The 22,234-nt window shown below is 42.9% G+C and overlaps 2 protein-coding genes across 3 annotated transcripts; both read left to right on the top strand.

Annotated features, from left to right (window-relative positions):
* The first annotated feature begins 9,956 nt into the window (after positions 1 to 9,956).
* uqcc3 (ubiquinol-cytochrome c reductase complex assembly factor 3) lies at positions 9,957 to 11,686 on the top strand. Its single transcript, XM_087848630.1, has 2 exons — positions 9,957 to 10,200; positions 11,369 to 11,686. Exons 1-2 carry the CDS (start codon positions 10,084 to 10,086, stop codon positions 11,495 to 11,497), a joined length of 246 nt encoding a protein of 81 aa, XP_087704756.1. The 5' UTR covers positions 9,957 to 10,083; the 3' UTR covers positions 11,498 to 11,686.
* Positions 11,687 to 12,386: 700 nt separating this feature from the next.
* sub1b (SUB1 regulator of transcription b) lies at positions 12,387 to 17,295 on the top strand. Of its 2 annotated transcripts, none has more exons than XM_087848835.1 (5): positions 12,387 to 12,521; positions 14,489 to 14,561; positions 16,020 to 16,139; positions 16,350 to 16,458; positions 16,605 to 17,295. In XM_087848835.1, exons 2-5 carry the CDS (start codon positions 14,493 to 14,495, stop codon positions 16,682 to 16,684), a joined length of 378 nt encoding a protein of 125 aa, XP_087704961.1. In that variant the 5' UTR covers positions 12,387 to 12,521; positions 14,489 to 14,492; the 3' UTR covers positions 16,685 to 17,295. The 2 variants fall into 2 exon arrangements, with proteins under 2 accessions (XP_087704961.1, XP_087704962.1); XM_087848836.1 differs by having other exon boundaries at positions 12,398 to 12,521; positions 14,492 to 14,561.
* The last annotated feature ends 4,939 nt before the right edge of the window (positions 17,296 to 22,234 follow it).

Here is a 22,234-nt window from a genome sequence, read left to right on the forward strand (position 1 = left end):
AATGAATGAATGAGTGAAAGAGAAAAAAAACTGATTGGTAAAAGCTGACAAGACTTGACCACTACTCAAGGTTAACTTCCACCTAGACAGGACAAAAGGGTGGATGAATTTATGTGTTTCTTTTTACAGGAGCAGAAAGATGACAGCAACATTCGAGGTTGCGTGACGATTTAACCTTTTAAATGCCACTTTCTGTGTCTGTGCATCTACCAGGGGTGTTATTCACTACCTTGTGTTGCTCACAGAGGAAACTGTGAGAAAGAGTGTATACATCTGCGCAGCGCTAACATTTACATTTTCTTTTCTACAGCATTACAGTTCTTCATGTGATTTGATCATGTGATTTATACCAGGACAGCTGGTTGATGTTTTTTCCTACTACAGGATTTCTGGGTTCATGTATGAAGAAAACTGTGTTTACAGGTTATGAGTGGTGATGCTGATACACTGTGTTTTGGGGAAAATGTGAAGGTTACTTTGACGATGTGAATAACGTGAGAAATTTCCTGTGTTGAAACCAGTGTCATTCCTTTTACAGCAGGCTTAATTTTATGGCCTTTTACGGCACCTCTGGAACCTATCGACCTGCGCCTGACCACCAGGATTGTCTATGTGTGCTCCTAATGTTTGTTTTTCTTTAAGAGTGGATGTAGAGGATTCAGCAGAAAACAGACAAGTGACATGAGGAAACAAATAAGATGCAGTGTTTATGGAATAGTTGAATATGAGCTCATTAGCTGGCCACTACTGAGCTCATAGTGATAAAATGGGTGGAGTGACATTGCTTAAGGGAAGTCACAGATTAAATTGTGGGATAAATTGGGATGATTCATGATTTGGGACAAATTATGGTAATAATAGTGATTTAATGATTGGAGAAAACCTGCACATGATACTTGTCTTTTATGCTGAATACTTTATCACTCTTATGATCTACAGTTGGTTGCAAATGTGAAGTTTGATTTAACAGATTTGTTTTCCAGGATACAGGCTCCAGGTGGAGCTGGGAGTTAAATAAGCTGAACGTGTAACTGCTGATTAATGTTTTTACACGGGGTTACAGGTTGGAGTATGGCTGCTCCAAGTGGGAAACCCTGGAGATTGTTTTAGAGAGAATGTGCAACATTCTTGTACATGTCTCATTGGGGAGTTTACACATGGTGGAAGCCATGTGGGGAGAGAAGTGTTATTTTTAATCTGTAGATGTCGTGAGGTGCCATGACGAGAAGGAGTGGCTGAGAGGATCGTCCACAAGATGGGAGCTGAGGCCAGGAGAGAGGGTTCAGGAGGATCAGAGATCATCTTCAGCACAGCAGACATCACACAGAGAGCTGTGCTACTGAGCTTCCACTAGATCAAGAGGAGACTTCCCACAGCAAGATTTTAAATAAAATGAGAGATTCATCGTTGACATTGAGGAAGACAACTAAGGTGTACGACGTGCTCTGCCTTAAATCTTCAGCAGCGTTGGACGTGACAACTCGAGGGATGGAGAGAGCGTGCCAAGCTCCAAAAGTGACAGCACAGAGGAAGTCCAGCGAAGGAATTGTGTTTCTGTGTGAAGCACAAATACTAGGAGACTGGGAAATAGTTGACACCACTTTTCCCAAGGATGAAGATCACCTAAAGTGTGTCACTTTGCCATGCAGATCTGATGCTCTGCAGAGAAGCCTTCTGTGAGGGAGAGATGTAAACAGACGAACCTTTCATCTACATTTAATTCATGTCAACTTCTTTAGGCTGGTTGAGGGGGAATTGGAGAGAAACAGTAGTGTCAGGTGTGACTGTTGTAATTGTAACTGTGATTTTTTTAAAAGTGAATTGCCCAGAGACAGATCTGAGTCCACTCCAGGGATACCACCATCACAGGCCACGGTGAAGTGAACCAAACGTAGTGAAACAGGTCAATCAGATGAGTGTTTTGATTATTATGGCGGTAGAGAGTTGGACTACGTTAAAGGGTCCACAATCTCGTATACATTTGATCTTTGTGCTGTCATTAAATGTAAGGGCTTGCTGAACAGTTGGCTCCAACATCTTTAATGGCAGTACAAAATCGGATGGCATTAGATATGTTGTTGGGAGAAAAAGGGGGCGTTTGCGCGATGTTTGGGGATATGTATTGTACTTGTATTCCAAATAATATAGCTTCCGATGGCTTTGTGACCCGAATTCTGGAAGGCCTAAAGACGTTGTCCACCACAATGTATGAGCATTCGGGATTGGATAACCCGTTGGAAGCGTGGATGACCTCTGTCTTTGGGCAATGGAAAGGTTTTATTATGTCAATTATGGTTTCTTTGTCTGTTTTATTGCAGTATCAGTGACATGTGGGTGTTGTTGTGTGCCTTGTATCAGAGCCTTGTTCGTAAGACTCATCATGATGCCACTTTTGGGAAATGGGGAGTCACAGTATGAAAACATTATGGTGATTTAGTGTAGTTTTATCTGCCATAGGGCAGATAAAAAGGGGGATTTGTAGAAATGTTTAGCTGATTTAGAGTTTAGAAATGTGTTAACATAGAATCTAGAATCATTGTAGAGACATTGACACTGCCCTCAATGTAATAAAGGCCTGATGGTGTCCTGAATTTAGGAGCAGAGTATAGGAGACCCTCCCCAGTTGAACTGTGAAAGTAAAACAGAGAGGAGTTAATCCTGAGAGGAAATTCCCCAGAGAATGTTTGGGTGGGGGTCTCAACATTTGACCTGGATAACTGTGGTCTGGAAGGGAAATGGTTTTTTTATGACCTCTAGGGAGTCACCTACACCCACAGTGTTTTAACTGTCACGCACACTCACTTACGTGCACACACACATACATACAGGTATGCGTACACAGTCACGCACGAGCACTCACATAGACACAGACACAGAGTTTGCAGCACACCGTAGGGGGGTTTTATGATGGGGACACCTCTATAAAGCTGGCTGTAACTAACAAAGGGGTGAAGATTTTGCAGAGGGACACACCGGCCTCGTCTTCCCTTCTAGAAGTGCATGCTTAAATGAAGATGAATAAAGATGAATAAAAGTTTTGTGAAAATGACTACTGAGTTCCGGTGCCGTCTCTGGAAGTTTCGACGAATAAAAGAACAGGGGTAAAACTGATTTCGTAACATTCACATTGCTGGAATGAGGCTGTTCATAGTTTTTGAACAGAGCTTCTGCGTACATACAGTGGTGTGAAAAAGTGTTTCAGATCATTAAACAAATTTAAATATTAGACAAAGATAACAAAAGTAAACACAAAATGCAGTTTCTCAAAGTGTTTATTATTTATGTTAAGGTGCGTGGCGAGAACGGGGCCCAAATGCAGGATTTTCCAATCCTGCAGGACTGTGCTCGTGGTCCAGGTGTGACAGGAAAACAACTCCAACACTCGACATTTACAAACACTTTGCTCCTGTGACACACTCCTCTCCAAGTTCCTAACAAGACAAGGTACAGAGATCAGACTGGTGAACTCACAAAAACACATGCAAAGACTATTTCAGGGCTGGGATTTCACTTACTTGATAACTCAACGATCCAGCGTTGACTGAAGCTCAGTCAAACAGTTAAGTAGTGGCCAATCTAGACGGAAGACAGGTGTGGCGGCTTCAACACGGGAAACACCTTTCGGCCTGATGACGCCCATAAACTGGCATGCTGGAACACACTGCTGCAGCTGCTTCTTCTCTCATTCTCCCCCCTCCCTCTCCTGTTGCTACTTCAATCATGAAACTGATCAATGATCAGCTGATTGGCTTTTCTCTCTCGTTTGTTTATCGCCCACTTTGCGCCAGAAAGAGGAAACCAGCGGATGTCTCGCTAAACAACAGCAGCACGTTTAAGCTTGATCAGCTGTTGTTAGAATTTATTTAATATTAATTTCTAGTATCAGCTGATGTTTGCTGGAGCCACAGCTGTAAACCTGCTGGTCATGATGTGGGTTTGGATATGTGGTGAGAGGGAAACATGAAGGTGAAACCAGGAGACGTCCTTACTGAATCAGAGCTGAACAGGTGATGGAGAAACTCCATCATTCAAACATAACTCTTTACCTCCATCAATTCCTCAATCACCACCCTATTCCGATCATTACTCTTACCCCACAATGTGCTGTGTGCATTAAAGTCCCCACACCTGATTACTCTCCCCCTTAAATATGCATCAAGTTCCTCCATTGCTAATAGTTTGTTAGCTGGATTATAAAAATTAACCACTCTAATGCTGCCCATTCCTCCCCATATTTCAATAATGAGAAATTCCTACTGCCTTCCTGTAGCTACAACCCTATATTGGATCCCTCGTTTCACAAACGTTACACATCCTCCTCCATTACCCTCCTTCCTATCCCTCCGGACACTATCATAACCTTTAATCACAAAGTCCAAAGTCGGTTTAAGCCATGATTCCTGTACACAGATCATTTCTGGTTTCTTTATACAGTTTCTGATGAATCCCTTAAACTCTTGACCATTAGCAATCAAACTTCTGGCGTTCCACTGCAAAATAATCATGTCATCCTTTCCCCTGAACTTTCCGCCTTCCCCTCCCCTCCAAGTCTTTTATTGACATGTTCCCAAGAAATACCTTTAATACCAAAAAACCTCTCCGCTCCTTTAACTATTATCTTAATTTTCTCTGTTTTGTGTTTGACTTGATCGGTGCAATTAGGCAATGAACAAAATCCTCTTCTCCACTGTCAGTCCAGGGTGAGCTCCATGCGGCGGCACCTGCTCCGATGACTGGACTCTTCCTGTTACGTCCTTCACTTTCTGAACCCCTCTGACAGCCTCTGCATAACTTATGTTATGAGCTACTTTAACTTGCTCGACCTCCACGGCCTTCTTCCTTACCTCACACCCCCCCACCTCACACTCATGCATCCTATTCTAACCCTATCCGGCAGAACAGCTTCCTGAAATTCCAATAAAACTGACAAGCTACCAACCCTCTCCCCATTAATTGTTTTCAACAGTCTTTTTACGTTACTGACCTCACCACCATTATAACAACGCTTAAGTTTGTCCAGGTCCTCATCCACCGGAATACCTGTAATCACCCCTCGTGTCACTTTATTTCCTCCAAATATCCTTCTCTCTGCTACAGACGTCTTACAAATGCTTTCAGCGCCCAACACCTTATTTTTCTGTTCTTCGGTCTTAACCACTATCAATAAGTTGCCATCCCGGAGAATTTTGGCCAGCTGGACTTCTCCAAACTTCTTTTTCAACTCTCTGGACACCGCCAGCGGGCGCAATCGCACATCATCTTCCGATCTGAATTTCAGGATTACTCCTCCATCACTGTCTTTCTTCGCACCACCCTAGACCCTTCATCCAAACTGCACTCTTTAAGACTCCATTTACTGGACTGCGCCCCCAACAAACAAGCTTCTTCTTTCCTGCTTCTCCCTCTTCCTGATCTGCCCCCACTAGAAACCGGGGTCCATTCACCAAAGTCCATATCATCATCCTCACACACCTGAGACGCCATTCCAGCCAGTCACATACCAGTTTATGCCAACCGCCAAAGTCCGTGATCCAAATTTGTAGTTCAAAGTCAAAAGCAATTTACTTAAACCGAAACTCTCCCACTCGTCTCTCCCAGCTGATCCAACCGGCTTCTCCCAGCTCCGACCTGCCTGTGAGTCAGTTCCAGCATTGAGGAGCGCTCAGTTACACTCCTATTTAGCTCCCCCGACGAGCCTGATCAGCTGCAGGTGTGGCCAGGCTCCAGGCAGACACACCCACACCCACCCACCTAGATACACAAACAGAAACAGGAGACAGTAGCACTGGGTCTGGGTGACCCAGGGCAGTTACCTCTGTGTTCTTCTGTGTCTGCTCCTGGATGTTTCGTCACTCTAACTCCTCGTTCCCGGTTGTAACATTTTTGTAACATTTTCCTGGTTTGCTCATGTTCTTTAGTTTCCTTCCCAGTTCAGGTTTTGTTCGTCGTGTCACGGGACCGAGAGATCAGTACCAAAACTGGACTCACCTGCAGAGACAGCAGGTGGTTTTACAATATATTTATTGGTTAGACTTGAAAGCTTGGCAAGAACAACAAAACAATGAAATGTAGAACTTGACGTGGCCTTTGTAACGTGTAGGTTTAGACAGGGGAAATGGGGCCTGAGATGCAGACTGAACAGGGTGGTTAACAGACACACTAAGGAGTGTAGTGGAGCTCTGAAGTTGGTGAGTATATTATGTAACTGAGCGGTGTGGAAAGGCTGGCCTGAAATCCGCAGGTTCCTGATGGAGTATGGTGGCAGGAGATGGTGGTTTGGTTTCCTGAGTCTGAGAGAGGAGCGTAAGGCCGGAGGTCTGAGACAAGGTGAGTCCAGGAACTTCAGGACAAGAAAGTGAGGTCAGCAAGATAAATCACAAAGAGAGCTTGAGAGCATGAGTATGGAGAGTGTGGAGTGGGAGTAAAACCAAAACGTCGTAGCTGTGGAGGAGAACACAGTGTTACTTTTTGGGGATGTGCTGAGGCAGCAAACGAGGGTACTGCAGAAAGTGACCCGTGCAGAGGCGTGTCAAATGGTTGAGCAACAGAGACAGATCGGAAAAGCCATGATAGGAGAGAAACAAGTAATCAAAAAGGTTATGGACATGGTTGGAAGAGGAAGAGAAGAAGAAGATGGTGACATTTATTGTAGGAGTAATAAATGTAATAAATCACCATCAGATGTGAAGTCGAAGACGGAGAGGATTCAGATTATTGTGAAGGCAACATGTCATAGTTTGGATATGAAGAATAGTAGGTGGGAGGATATAAGAGGTGAACTAAGCCAGTCAGGTGTAGGATAATGGGGTGGTTAATTTTTATAACCATGTTACAGTAGGACCAAGGAGTCTCTTGTCAAACGGTCAGGATTTTAAACAGTTTATATACGATCAGACAGAAAAAGCTGACATAATTTATATACAGGAAATGTGGTTGAATTGATTAAGGAAGGTATTCCATATAGACTGACTGAAAGGGAAGGGGATTTGGAGTATGTAGGAACTGAGGTTTGGATAGGAGGGATGGTAATTATGGTTATTGATTTAACAATCCCTGTAAAAAGCTCGAGTTAACTGAGCTGGAGGAAATGAAAGGCAATATTATATGGTGTGGAGATTTGACTGCACATCATTTGTTATGAGGGAGTGAGCAAACGGACTATAATGGTTAAGTGTTAGAGGAATTTCTGGATGATAAAAATCGTGTATGTTTGAATGATGGGAGAAAAACAAGAATTGATATTAGTTCAGGTAAGGACTCGGTATTAGATCCAACATTTGTGTCTCGCTTTTTGGCTCCATTATGTGAGTGGCAAGTAAGAAATAAGTGATTTGATGGAGATCATTGTACTGTAGTCAGTAAAGTAAGGATGGGTCAAATTCCTGAGACATTAGAAGGAAAGTGGGTGTTTGGGAAGGTGAATTGGGGGAAATGTAGTACTCCAAAGGTTGATTCTGTTCATCTGGACGTTTTGAGGGAGAAACGTTTCGTCATCATCAGGTGACATCTTCAGTCTCAGCTGACTGCAGGTTTCAATCTTATAAACAGGACGTTTGCATAATGACTGAAACCAGCCAACTGAAGGAACAATGGGCTGGGAGGTCAGTTCTTTCATCTTAATTATGCAAATTCTCATGAACATTGATCAGTGGTTGTTGATCAATGGTCATGAGAATTTGCATAATGAACAGAATCAACTTTTGGAGATTTACTTACCTGGATGATTGAGCACGCATGAAGACAGGAAGTGTAATGGTTTGTGTGAAACAAAGCTTTTACAGGTTCAAAGTCATTTGAGTGTTGAGTAAGAAGAACAGAGAGAACATATTGGAGAGATTTCTGTAATACAAAAGTTTGGGGGATGATCAGGAGAATGGGGGAGACAGAAGAGAATGGAGTTATCCAATACTTAATAAAATAATCAAGTAGCTGTAACTGATAAGTAAAAAGCTGATTTTATTAGCAAGTACCTTTGTTAAAATAGATAGTGGGAGAAATGTATCAGATGAGGATAAACGAGAGAGAAGTAAAGGAAGAAATCTTGAAGCTTTGAGAAGGAAAGGGAGTACGGACTATATAATGAACTGTCCCTTCTGGAGAAATGAAAAGCACTCTGGGAAAGTGCTCCAGGGAAAGACGTCATATTATGTTAAAACATTTAAGTGATGTAGAGTTACTCACTATGTGTTAACAGACCTCTCTGCATTGAATCATATCTGTTATTAATCTCTGTCTCTCTTCCACAGCCTCCTCACATACAAGGTCTTAAATAATCAGGCCCCATCTTATCTTAATGACCTTGTAGTACCATATCACCCTATTAGAGCACTTCGCTCTCGCTCTGCAGGCCTACTTGTTGTTCCTAGAGTATTTAAAAGTAGAATGGGAGGCAGAGCCTTCAGTTTTCAGGCCCCTCTTCTGTGGAACCAGCTTCCAGTTTGGATTCAGGAGACAGACACTATCTCTACTTTTAAGATTAGGCTTCAAACTTTCCTTTTTGCTAAAGCATATAGTTAGGGCTGGACCAGGTGACCCTGAATCCTCCCTTAGTTATGCTGCAATAGATGTAGGCTGCCGGGGGATTCCCATGATGCATTGAGTTTTTCCTTTCCAGTCACCTTTCTCACTCACTATGTGTTAATAGACCTCTCTGTGTTGAATCATATCTGTTATTAATCTCTGTCTCTCTTCCACAGCATGTCTTTTATCCTGTCTTCCTTCTCTCACCCCAACCGGTCGCAGCAGATGGCCGCCCCTCCCTGAGCCTGGTTTTGCCGGAGGTTTCTTCCTGTTAAAAGGGAGTTTTTCCTTCCCACTGTCGCCAAAGTGCTGCTCATAGGGGGTCATATGATTGTTGGGCTTTTCTCTGTATCTATGAAGCGCCTTGAGGCGAAATTTGTTGTGATTTGGCGCTATATAAATAAAATTGAATTGAATTGAAATAAATTGTTAATGTTATTTAATAAGATATGGAAAGTAGGGTGTCTCCCACATAGATGAAAAGAAGCAATAATTATCCCAATAAGGAAACCTTGGAAAGACCATAGTGATCCTGGAAATTATAGACCCATTGCTTTGACTTCCAATATGTGTAAACTGATGGATGATGAATGAGAGGTTAGTGTGATATTTAGAGTCAAGAAATAGTTAAAATAGGATCACATGTGAGCCATGTAAAATAGAAAATGGAACTCCTCAAGGACGTGTAGTAAGCCCAACATTATTTTCTGTAATGTGCCATATTACTGGCTTCAGAATGGGTGGAAAATAGTAGAATTTCAAAATGAATAGTATGTATTGATTCAATGTCACCAATGGCAAGCACTGCAAATAAAGTACAAGTCATCACCAGAAGATTGAAGTTCTTTTTGCTTGTCATAGATTATGTGAACAAAACAGAAGTATAGTAACACTGTGGACTCCTGCTCATGTAGTTATTTTGAGTAATGAAAGAACTGATAAGGAAACTATTAGAAAAGTAGATATTGATATGCAGATGTGTAAATCTATAGAAAATGGAGTGGGGATAATGAAGTAAAAGGGAGACATTGGTAGAGAGAACAAAGTACAGTTAAAGCAGAAACAGAGGAATGAGTAGGAGGGAGGCGATGATGATAAAGAGAACAGGTGGTTGTTTTCTGAATGGGACCCTTTGGGATGGAGAAACATCTAACTGGTTTATGTAGTTGGTGTAATGCCATGGAAACGACTGAACATGTGTTACCAGCTGCACGAAGTATGTCAGACTAAGCAGATGGTGAGGGCGGGAATGGGCCGTACATGTTTGAAAGTGTGGTGATCAGTTAAGTCACGATGAAGGGAAAGATGTTTCGTTTTTCAGGAATACCGGATTCATCGAGAGGATTTAGGAGACGATGCCGCAGTAAAGCCCGGGAGATGGCAGTAGTGCAACTTTGCTGGATGCAGGCTGCCGTTAAAACGAAAGAAGAAGAAGAAGCTTTCCCGTCCTGCACTGCTGCTCCTCGACGTTATCCAACACACAGCCGAATGTAGGTGAGCTTCAGCGGACAATCTGATCGCGATATCAGACATACGGTGACAGGCGCCCTTCAGCTCTCCAGCATGAGTGGCATGCGGACCATGCTGGCCTCTGCGATCATGGTCGGGGCGCTGGGGGTCGGCTATGGGATGTGGTCGGTGATATCTCCGGGAGAGGAGAGGCGGAGAGAGATGATCAAGGTGATTCACAAGTTTCATTGCGCTTCGGTCGCTTTTTCACACATGTCGATGTTAACATGTTGTCTTTCCAAACGAAAGACAGAGAAACTGTCGGTCATAAATAACAATGATGTGTCCGGTTAAAATAAAAACATTTTATTTACCGTCAGCATCATTAAAGTGAACGATTGCAGTCACGTGTATTTCTGGAAGATTGTAATACTGACGTAGCGGGACCAGATCTTTAACTTCCTTGTTGTAGGTCAGCGGACTGTATGTGACCGTCATGTGTGAACCACCGCCGCCCCGCATCAGCCGCTTACATGTTCTTGCGCTCCTACACTGAGTTTTACGGTCGTGTTTCCTCTTCTGCTGATGACACACCTGCAGTCATTGGTACTCAGCGCAGGTGTAGTGCAGGTGTCCCAGAAGAGCAGTCAGAGCAAAATGTTGTGTATCAAGGGTCCAGGATCTGAATTTCCTCATACTGACAGCTCACTTTACCTCGGTTTTATAGGGAAAAACGCTGGACCTCTCCCCTGCTGTTTCCTCTTTGTTGTGCTTTTTTCCCCAGAGGAAGAGCTACCTATCCCACAGGTTTTCCACATCTGTGTAGATTCCCTCACAGTTATTTCAGCGCTCTCCTGCCAGGAATTTAAATCCATTTGTGACATCTTAGATTTGCACTATGATTCTTTATACTGAGGTGATGATTGTTAGTCTCTCACTGATAAATTCAACCCCCCCCCCCAAAAAAAAAAAACAAAACAAAAAAACAACAACAAAAAAAACAGTGTGAAAGTAGCTGAAATGCACAGGACAGTATACTGAACCAGCCAATCCCAGTACTCGCAAGGTGCAGTTACATTTCAGGAGGTGCACGTCAGGTTACACTGTATGCTTTAAAGGGGTTTCTGGTTATGATTTTGGATCAGGCATAACTGTGCTCCTGTGCATTTCTGGCTACTTTCTCAGCAGAGTTTTCAAATGTATCTGTGAGAGAAAAACGATAATATAAGGAGTAATAATCAAAGCATCAATACAAGGACTCAGAGAAAAATCTTGGAATATCAAATCCTCCTGCTCTGTTTACAAGGTGAGGTTTGTTATACAAATCTAATTTACCTGAGACATGAATGTATTTAAATGATGGAGTAATTGGTGACAGGTGTTTCCTCCTGCCCATCAGAATCTGCCCGAGTCAAACCCGTTGAGAATGGAAGAGACGAGGCAGAGGAACGCTCTGGTGATGCAAGCTCTAAAGGATGCTGCTGAAACCAGCGAGAATCTTGCGAGAGGACTGGGACCTTCAAAGTAGACGGACTGTGTGGTTCTGAGACCTGCTGCAAAGCCTTTACCCTGCATACATGCAGGCTGCAACCTGTGCAGATAAAGACAGACAATTCTTTGTGGTACAGAGGAGCCGTTGTGTGATACTCTGTTGTCATTGCACATGAAAACAATTGAGGTAAATGTTAAAATTGTTTATTAAACTCTCCAAACAACGTCCAACTCATCTGTCTTATTCAAGCTTCATGATTGCTGTGATAAGCAGGTACATGTTGACATGTGTGGTTAGCACTGCCACCCCACAGCAATCAGTCCAGCCCTGGGCCTTTCTGTGTGGGGTTTGCACGTCTTCCCTTCCATGAACGTGGATGGTTGCCCATGACAGCTCAGATACACACCCACAGAAGGAAACCTGCAGTATGTGATTCCTCTGAGCCACAGAGCTGCATTAATGAAAGACAGCAGTGAACCTTACTGCAGAGGGTGAGACGGGACAGCGTGGCCTCAAGACTCGGCCCCTAAATTCTCCAGATTATTTATTAAATTTGTGTTGTTTTGTTGTTTAATGACAAGATTAATGTGAAACTTTGTATCCATTCATGGTCACCTTTGGGGGGGCAGAAAGGGTGCTGGTCCAAACAGTCTGTGTTCAATTTAAACTAACAGCCAAATAAAAGAAATGAATCATCAGTGGAGCAATATATCTTAAAACAAACTGTTGTCTGTGTCAGCCAAACATCCTGATGAACAGTTTGTTTTAAGGTCCTGTTTAAAGTCCGGTTTCTTTACCAAGAAGCTGAAATTGGAAATGGGTCACATGTGCGCACTGAAGTCCCTGTGAAGGTGCTGCTTTTGTGCTTTTCGTGGGTTAAAATACACGACGGGCGCCTTTTGTACAGCAGGCGGCGCTGTGCGCTCACCCTACAGGAGTTTGCAGTGAGGACCCCGAGTGAAGAAGAGGAAGATGCGCGCCCTCGAAAACATTCTCGCGTTGGAAAAATCGGTTAGCTTTCCGCTTCCTGTGAAGAGATCCAGGCGCTCCGTCAGATAATGTAAGCATGAGCCGTTAGACTAGAAAACGTTGAAAACGCGCGTTTGTCGAGTGTTGTTTGAACAGAGCAGCCGTTTGGTGTGATATAGACGCTGCTGCACGAGCAGCTGAAGCCTGCGACACAGCGCGTGAGCCTGCTCGGCTAACTGCGGCCACGCGCTTAACGTTTAGCTTGTTAGCTAGCGGGTCCGAGGAGCCCGGTGCAGACGGCTGCTCGGCCGCAGTCCAGTTTTATAAGCAGGCTGGACTCTGATCTAGATTTTCCGGAGTGTCTGAAGGCAAACGCAAAAATGTGCGTCGATGCCGTTTGTGGCTCTACGAGCTGTAACCTTTCATGTTACTCCGCAGGGTACGTGCGGAGGCCAAATGAAGCCGCAGTATAATAACGGGACCAGATATTCGTCACAGTGAGAGGGCACCATCCTCCAGTTCTTATTACGGTCTTTAAAATATATCCTGGCTGCTGTTTTCAGTGCATGCTCCGGTTGCATTCAAGGGGCACAGAAAGAAACTAGCCTCGGGTTGAAATTTGGACAACAGCAGTACACGTGCGTGTGTCCCTGTAACAGTCGCACAGACGTCGGTGTTTGGCTTCATGCTTTTTGAGAACACACCAGCAGAGGCTTTTGTTCAGACTGGGAGATGGCAGCCTTGTTAGCCTTGTAAGCTTCAGCCCTGCAGTAAGGAGCAGGCAGCTTAAAGGTTCACATGTGTGCAGTGCAAGTCTTCTGCTCTCGAAGGGTGAAAACATTCTCAGCTGAAATCTGCAGGATTTGTATTTTTGTGACCGCACACATGCTACACTGCACTTTACGCATGAAGTATATCAGGAATGACTGTTCATCTGTGGCAGCGTCCACACCCACAGTATACACAACAACTTATTGCAACTGCAGGGGAAAAAACGTATTTAAAATATGTAAAACATAGATCCTTTTTTTTGTTTGTTACAAAGAACAATTTAAATTGAAGATTGGATTTCCTTTCCCACAGGATGTTAGACTTTGTGTTTCCCAAAGAACAGTAGTGTGCTAAAGAGCCTCTTATGGCTAAACTACTGTGGTGCGTGACCAGGTATATTGAAGCCTGGCACGTTGTCATTGATTCTGGGTCACGTGTATCCTTCATTTCCATACTGGCTGTAAAGGCAGAGCTTGTTTTAACGTTTTCAGTGTGCTCACTAGGGCTGTGCGATATGACCAAAATCTCATATCCCGATATAAGACATCTATCGTCCCGATAACGATATAAATCACAAAAATGTAACATTTCCTGTAAATTCTGTGAATCTCGGGCAGCTCGACTTGGTGAAGTGTTTCCAGCTGCGCGTCATGTAGCTGGAGTCGAGTGTTTTAACGATGCATGAAACGATACATTTTTAGACATAAGTTGTAACGGCGCCGTTTTCTTTGTATTTATTCCACGGCGTGCTGCGGGGAAACGCCTGTTCTAACGTTTGAGTCTAAGGTTTATTTTTTAGCACCTGGTGTCTTTTTTACTTCTCATCCGTAAATAATCTGCTCTTTCACGTGATTCAGTTTATTTTGAAAAGTCTCAACAGGATCTTGAGCTTTATTGTGAAAGGTTTATGTGGAACAAGCGGACATGCGATGGTGTTACCGTCGTTGTTGCTAACAACAACGCATAAAAACAGGCGCTTGTCCGTCTGTAGTGTGGTTATATTAAATATAAGAGAAAGAGAGAACTTTAATAAATTAATAATAACTACAGTGACATCAAAACATGAAAAATATTGCCGTAAACTGTTTATTTTGCGACACCACGAAACAAACGACAGCGTAAAATGAAACAACATTTTTATATCGTTATATCGTACAGCCCTAGTGCTGACTGTGTAAATGTTTTCAATTATTGTTATAGTTTAAGATCACTTTAAAACACGTTCCATGTTGTCTCAGGGTGTTTCAGTTAAATATTAATACTGGATATTTTAAATCCCTGATTCAGAAGAATGCCCAAATCAAAGGAAGTGCTGTCCTCCACATCTGGAAGTGACTCCGACAGTGAAGTGGAGACAAAGGTTTGTACTGTAACTCTGATTGTTCTCTTATGTCTTGAAATTAGCAGTCACATTAGTAAATGTAACTGTTACTGTCTTCAAAGGCACAAAGCACATGTGGTTAAATGAATACAAAAGATTAGGTTGGTAAACTTCTCGACCTTTATGACAAAAAGATAAAAATCTTGATGCTTAAGTGACTCAGCTAGGAATGGGTAAACCCAGGGCTGTCGCACCTGCGATGAAAAGCAGCTGTCTGTGCAATAAAGTGTTGTACGTACATAGCACTCATGCTACACCTTTGCAAGCCGCTTCGTTTTTCTGCTAAGACATGGTAGCTTGTAATTAGCCTTCAATTCTACGGCAACTCCCGCAGTTCCTTTGCGTTTGCTGCCAGTCCCCTGGCAGGATGTATGTGCAGGCGGATTGGAGCAAGTCAGTACTGCGGAGAAGCAGCAAAGCAGAGTGAATCAGACCATCGTTATGTCATGGGAAGCAAGATATATAAGAGAGATAATGGAAACGTCTTGAACTCCAACGCCAGGTCTGTTACGTAAACGTGCACGTGTGGTTTCCACAGAAACGCTGGGATCTCTGCTAAAAGCTCATACAAACATTTCTGCAACCACCAAACGGCTAAAACACAAATAAAAGAGCATGTAAACAAATGGGAAGCAACGTTCCTGCTCCAGAGAATTTAAGGTGGCAGAGACTGATTTCACTGTGCAAAAACATTATGTATGTGTGCAGGTAACTCTTCAAAAACAGTGAAAGCACAAACCGTTTTAGGCATGTAAATAACGTTAAATCATTTCTGTGTTCAATACCTAAGAAATTCCAGCTCTCACAGAGTCTAAGATGTGCCAGATTATAGAACGTCTGGTCATCACTTAAAAACCTAAAACCTCTGTAACTTTGACCTGAACTCAGCAGCACAGATAACGTCCATATGTTGGTTCATTTCTGCAGTGTATTGTCCTTGTTAGGCATTTTTAGGCAAATAAAAAAATCTTTTTCTGTTCCATCCTCAGTGACTTTGACACTGCAGCACCTGCTGTGATGTTCATGTCTGATGAACTCTCACAACTGTTTATGTTTAATACCAAGATCGTTTACACAGTTTGTAATTGTACAGAAACTTTTTGGAGCAGGACCCCAGAAATGACTCTTAGGGTTTAACAGGTAAAAACAAACAAACACCACATTTCATGCTCGTGCTACGTTTTGGTCTGTGCTATAAAGCTAACAACCTCTGTAGCATCAGTGCTATAAGCTAACAAACACACAGCCCTGGGTGGACCTGTTCATGAGTGCTGACACTTCAGTCTGTGCGGCATCACCTCGTTTGAAACCTTCCCAGTGAAACCATCACATTGGCTGACTGGTTTTCCTGTCATTTTCTGGACCATAAATCAAATGTGCCTTTCAGTAATAGAGCTGCTAAGTTGTGATAAGTTGCTCAAAGTATTTGTTTTGAAGGCAAAGAGAAAGAAGCCAAGTGCCCCGGAGAAACCAGCCAAGAAAGCAAAGAGTGGAGAGAGCTCCAAGCCCGGGGGCTCGTCCAAGGGCAGCGGTAACGGTGATGACAACATGTTCCAGGTGGGTGCCACGTGTGCTAGCTTTGGATTTTTGAGGTTGAAAAAATAGATTTTGTTATTATTATTGACTTCTTTTAGATGTAAGCCCCAAATATGAGCATTTTACGTTTTTAAACCTTTGGAAAATTAACTTTGAATAGTAAAAATAATTTTAGGATATTTTGGAAAAACCCAGGAAGATGAAAACATGACAGTCACTTTACTTCTTCAGATTGGAAAGATGAGGTATGTCAGCGTCAGAGACTTCAAGGGTAAAGTCCTCATCGACATCAGAGAGTACTGGATGAACCAAGATGGAGAGATGAAGCCGGGGAAAAAAGGTAGTTACAGAGTGAAGCAGCGGTGTGTTCATGATTGGGGTCAGTGGTGAAGATGAAGGACATGCTTATCTGAAGAAGTACGCCACGACTGGCTTATTGATGTTTTTACTGGCTTTTGCTTTAAACTCTGTTTTCATTTTCTTTAGGCATCTCCTTGAATCCCGAACAGTGGAACCAACTGAAGGACCAAATCTCGGAAATTGATGATGCCATCAAGAGAATATAAGCATTCCTTCCAGTGTTGAATCTGTTGAACTAACTGAATATGTTGGCTTTTGTAAAAAGAAGAAAAAAGCCTGGGATTGTTTTCTAACGGGTTTGTTTAATTTGTAGTTTATATATATGTAGTTGTCTGCATATTCTGGATTTGTGTGTGTGAAACCTGTTTTTCAGCTGTGGTAGTAACGGTGTGGGCGGAGAGTATGTGGTCATGGTAGGGTACACCAACACAGTCATGTTTTTGTATTGTAGAATAAAAACAAAGACTAGCTTAATGTTTCAGTCAATGTGTAAGATCATGTTCAGAATTGATCACGTGGATCGAACCCTTCATGTGTTTCTTCTTCATGTGCAGCTGGTCGGTCTCATCTCTGAAACCCAGCCTGGCTTGTTGTGTTTCAGTGCTGTGCAAAAGTCTTGAGCCAAGTCTCAGTCCTGCTTCACACTTTGTTGTAATTGTTTAAATTGGTCTTGAGTTGTGCAGGCTTTCTGAGGGTGTCGTGTTTTCCTTTGGACACTTACTGCATTTTCACTTCGGTCCTTGTATCTGTCCGTTTTCAGAAGATCTTGTTTATGTTAAGCAGCGTAACACCGACCTATAAAAACCACCAAACTCGAGATCGACCACTGTTGTGTCTACACGTAACAACTCAGCAAAGAACCAGTTTGAGATGGTATCTTTAGGTTACTAACAGGCTTTCACAAAAACACATCTGTACCATTACTTTAGCTGAATCAGTGAAAAATGCCATACTGGTTTGAGTGGTATGAATTAGTATTTTTGCACCAACAAGGCGATGATCTGAAAACTTCCATATTATAAAAGACAAAGTGGTAGGTCTAAAAACTGTCAGCTGATAAATCAGTATTTGAAAGTCACGTCTTTAAGAAACGGAAAAATGTCCAGCAGGGAACTGAAGAAACGTCTCAGAGGAGAGGGTAAACTCTTCAAAAGAAGTCCAGACTCCAAGCTCCTGGTTGACTGAGAAGCTTCACAGGCAGAAAGCTCCTGACATTAAACTGAAGCCTCATCAAGGGTGCAAGGCTGGCTGTCAAGAAGCTGCTGAGGACACCGATGGGCAGGGTGAGGTATGGCTTGTCTGGAGTTATGAATCCAGGTTTGCCATGTTGGTTTGTACAGAAGAGGTGAGGGAGAGGTTCGACTGTGTCTACAGCCATCTGTAAAACAAAGGCTGCATTTCAGTCTGCTGTTGGAGATGAAGTATCAGATTAACTGCCAGTGCAATGATGCTTGATTGGCAACGGCTTCATTTTTCAGCAGTGATGTCCAACACATGCCAACACAGTGAAACTAGGCTAAGGAAGAGCAGTGCCACTGATTGGTCCGCAGCCTGATGTCCACGTCACTGAAGCAGTGATTATGTTGACAGAACATAACGGCCCACCAGGGAGATAAGCACATGTTTCATATAAATGTAGTCTATAACTTAATTATTTACTTTAGTCCAAATAATTAAACATTTTTGTTACATAAAATATGTGAACTTTTCATGTTCTGTATAGCCTGTATAATAAGTTCAAGGAAGCTACACAGGATGGTTCACTTACAAACACAAGTGTATATTTCACACTTTAAAAAAATGGCAATAATTATATAATAATAAAGTGTTACATGCTTACATTTAAACAAAATCCCAGAATGCTGCACTGTGAACACAAAATTGTAAACTTCATTTTTCGTGATTTATTGGGTTGAGCCTGTGGGGTCCAGGTAAGATTTTCACCTATACAAACTATTTGCCTTTTTCTTTCAGTCTTTTCAGCACAATCTCACACGTCTCCCCTTACAGTGATGTTTTTCATTGACATTCTGCATTAACACAATGGATCTGAAATCACACAAAAAACAGAGTAGGACAAATATGTCTGTGAGGGCTCTCAGTCATCCAGGTCAACTTAGTCTAAGGAGCTTTACAGCAGGACAAAGTTACATTTTCTTACTGTAAAAATCACAAACATGTTCACGTAGACTACACAACACGTCCCACTAACACACTAAACCTCACAAATCTCTCACATCTTAAAACGCACTGTCCCCTCTACCTAAACAACCCAACCCCACGTGTTGCCGTATCATTTTTTGATTGGTCGACGTGGTACATTTTTCCACCAATAGGATAGAACGGTGTTTTTTTGTTTTGTTTTTTCCTGTTTTGCGCTGTCCTTTGAATATGATGATTTTACCGTCTTCCCACATAAATGTATCGACCTGCCTCAGCACATTAGAGAGGCCCCGTCACTGTACACTTTTAAACACGTCTTAAAACCCATTTTTACTCCTTGGCGTAAGACACAGTATGACCCTGATTTTATTGGGTTTTTTTTTTTAAACTTTTTATTTTGTATTTTTTTCCAATTTTATAGTACATGCAAACAAAAATATGAAAAAGGAACACAAAGGAAACAAACTAAAAGGAATAAAGGACACCTAATCTGTGGAAGAGAAAAACAACAACGAGGAGGGGTCCCTGCCTTATGGGCCTGAGTGAGTCTTATAGACTATCCATTTTGTCCACTGTTTTCGGTGTTGTATATATATATATATACACATATATATATATATATATATATATATATATATATATATATATATATATATATATACACACACATATATATATATACATATATATATATATATACACATACATACATATATATATATATATACACATACATATATATATATATATATATACACATACATACATATATATATATATACACATACATATATATATATATATATACACATACATATATAGGTTTCTTAGGTAGACAGAACAGTCAGCCGAGACTGCAAGACCAGACTAACCAACCTGTGCACTGCCTGGATTGATTACAAGAAGGCCTATGACTCAATGCCCCACAGCTGGATACTGGAATGCCTAGAATTGTACAAGATCAATGGGACTCTAAGAGCCTTCATCAGGAACTCAATGGGGATGTGGCGTACAACACTAGAGGCCAACTCCAAGCCCATAGCACAAGTCACCATCAAGTGCGGGATCTACCAGGGAGATGCTCTGTCCCCACTGCTGTTCTGCATAGGCCTGAACCCCCTCAGTGAGATCATTAACAAGACTGGCTACGGATACCGACTACGGAACGGAGCAGTTGTCAGCCACCTCCTGTACATGGATGACATCAAGCTGTATGCCAAGAGTGAATGAGACATCGATTCACTGATCCACACTACCAGGCTATACAGCAATGACATTGGAATGTCGTTCGGGCTGGAGAAGTGTAGTCGGATGGTAACAAAGAGAGGGAAGGTAGTCAGAACTGAGGGGATTGAACTACCAGAAGGCAACATTGCAGACATAGAGGACAGTTACAAGTACCTGGGGATCCCGCAGGCGAATGGGAACCATGAAGAGGCCGCTAGGAAAGCTGCAACCACCAAGTACCTGCAGAGGGTCAGGCAAGTCCTGAGGAGTCAGTTGAACGGTAAGAACAAGATCCGGGCCATCAACACGTACGCCCTGCCCGTGATCAGGTACCCTGCTGGGGTAATAGGCTGGCCAAAGGAGGAGATAGAAGCCACTGACATAAAGACAAGAAAGCTCCTTACCATGCATGGAGGGTTTCACCCCAAGTCCAGCACCCTGAGGCTGTACGCTAAGCGGAAGGAAGGGGGTCGGGGACTGGTGAGTGTCAGCACCACAGTCCAGGATGAGACAACGAACATCCAAGAATACATCACGAAGATGGCCCCAACTGACAGCGTGCTCAGTGAATACCTCAGGCAGCAGAAACCCAAGAAAGAGGAGGGAGACGAGGAACCATCATGGAAGGACAGGCCCCTGCATGTATGTACCACCGGCAGATAGAGGAGGTGGCTGATATCCAGAAATCCTACCAGTGGCTGAACAAAGCTGGACTGAAAGATAGCACAGAGGCACTAATCATGGCAGCACAAGAACAAGCTCTGAGTACAAGATCCATAGAGGCTGGGGTTTATCACACCAGGCAAGACCCCAGGTGCAGGCTGTGTAAAGATGCCCCAGAGACAATCCAGCACATAACAGCAGGGTGCAAGATGCTAGCAGGCAGGGCATACACGGAACGCCATAACCAAGTGGCCGGCATAGTGTACAGGAACATCTGTGCCGAGTATAATCTGGAAGTCCCGAGGTCAAAATGGGAAATGCCCCCAAGGGTGGTGGAGAATGACCGAGCTAAGATCCTGTGGGACTTCCAGATACAGACGACAAACTGGTGGTGGCTAACCAACCGGACATAGTGGTGGTAGACAAACAGAAGAAGACGGCCGTAGTGATCGATGTAGCGGTTCCGAATGACAGCAATATCAGGAAGAAGGAACACGAGAAGCTGGAGAAATACCAAGGGCTCAGAGAAGAGCTGGAGAGGATGTGGAGGGTGAAGGTATCGGTGGTCCCCGTGGTAATCGGAGCACTAGGTGCGGTGACTCCCAAGCTAGGCGAGTGGCTCCAGCAGATCCCGGGAATAACATTGGAGATCTCTGTCCAGAAGAGCGCAGTCCTGGGAACAGCTAAGATACTGCGCAGGACCCTCAAGCTCCCAGGCCTCTGGTAGAGGACCCGAGCTTGAAGGATAAACTGCCCGCAGGGGCGTGCTGGGTGTTTTTTTTATATATATATATATTAGGGGTGCAACGATACACAAAAGTCACGGTTCGGTTCGGTTCGATACTTTGGTGTCACGGTTCGATATTTTTTCGATACACAAAAAAATGTCCATGCCTTTTTATTAATTTGTCATTTATTAAATTTTCACGGCACATTCTGCACCACATCTCTGTGCGTTCATCATTTGTTTGAAGCCAGCTCACCTCCTGCAACCACTTTTCCGAGAAAACGCTTCTTTTGTGGTTCGGACTCCTTCTGACATTTCTTTGGAGGTGGAGGAACACCAAAGTAATTGCTTAAAGGAGCTTCTTCGACATCTTTAAGAGTTCTAAACAAATGTCTGTCCTCCTCCTGAAAATCTTATGTATGCAAACACGCGTTGCAACTTCTTATCTTGTGCGCGTTTTTTATTTTGACAGTGAATGCGCACCTGCGGACCACTTATGTGTAGACCTGGTTATTTAGCTCGTCATATTGCAGCCACAGAAATTCTTTAGTCCATGAAACCATAAAGCTGCACTTTCTTTTTGCCTCATAGTCTGATTTGTCATAACTTTTCCGTTTTGTGGTAAGCTTTTCTTTGGCTGTCACTTCTTCACGCTGACCTGTCTTATTTGGCTCAGCAGAACTAAAATATATATCCTGCTGCTTTTACACACACACTCACATAACGCTCAGCGATTCTCTGCGCGATCAACCTCTCACATGTTTAAGCTGCGGAGATTTCACTTGTCATGTTTGCATAGTAAGCTAACGATTGATAAGACGATGTCAGAGGAATTGGTGCGCAAATTATCATCACTCACCAATCAGTGCTGTCGCTCTCTATACACAGTTCACACGATTGCAAAGTGAAAGCAAAAAACAAGCGCAAATTCAAACGCGATTTCAGTATGTCACATATTGACAGTGGCTCACCGATG

This window comes from Neolamprologus brichardi, chromosome 12 (genome assembly GCF_056152115.1).
Source record: "Neolamprologus brichardi isolate AB-2024 chromosome 12, ASM5615211v1, whole genome shotgun sequence".
In the NCBI taxonomy this organism is placed as follows: domain Eukaryota; kingdom Metazoa; phylum Chordata; class Actinopteri; order Cichliformes; family Cichlidae; genus Neolamprologus; species Neolamprologus brichardi.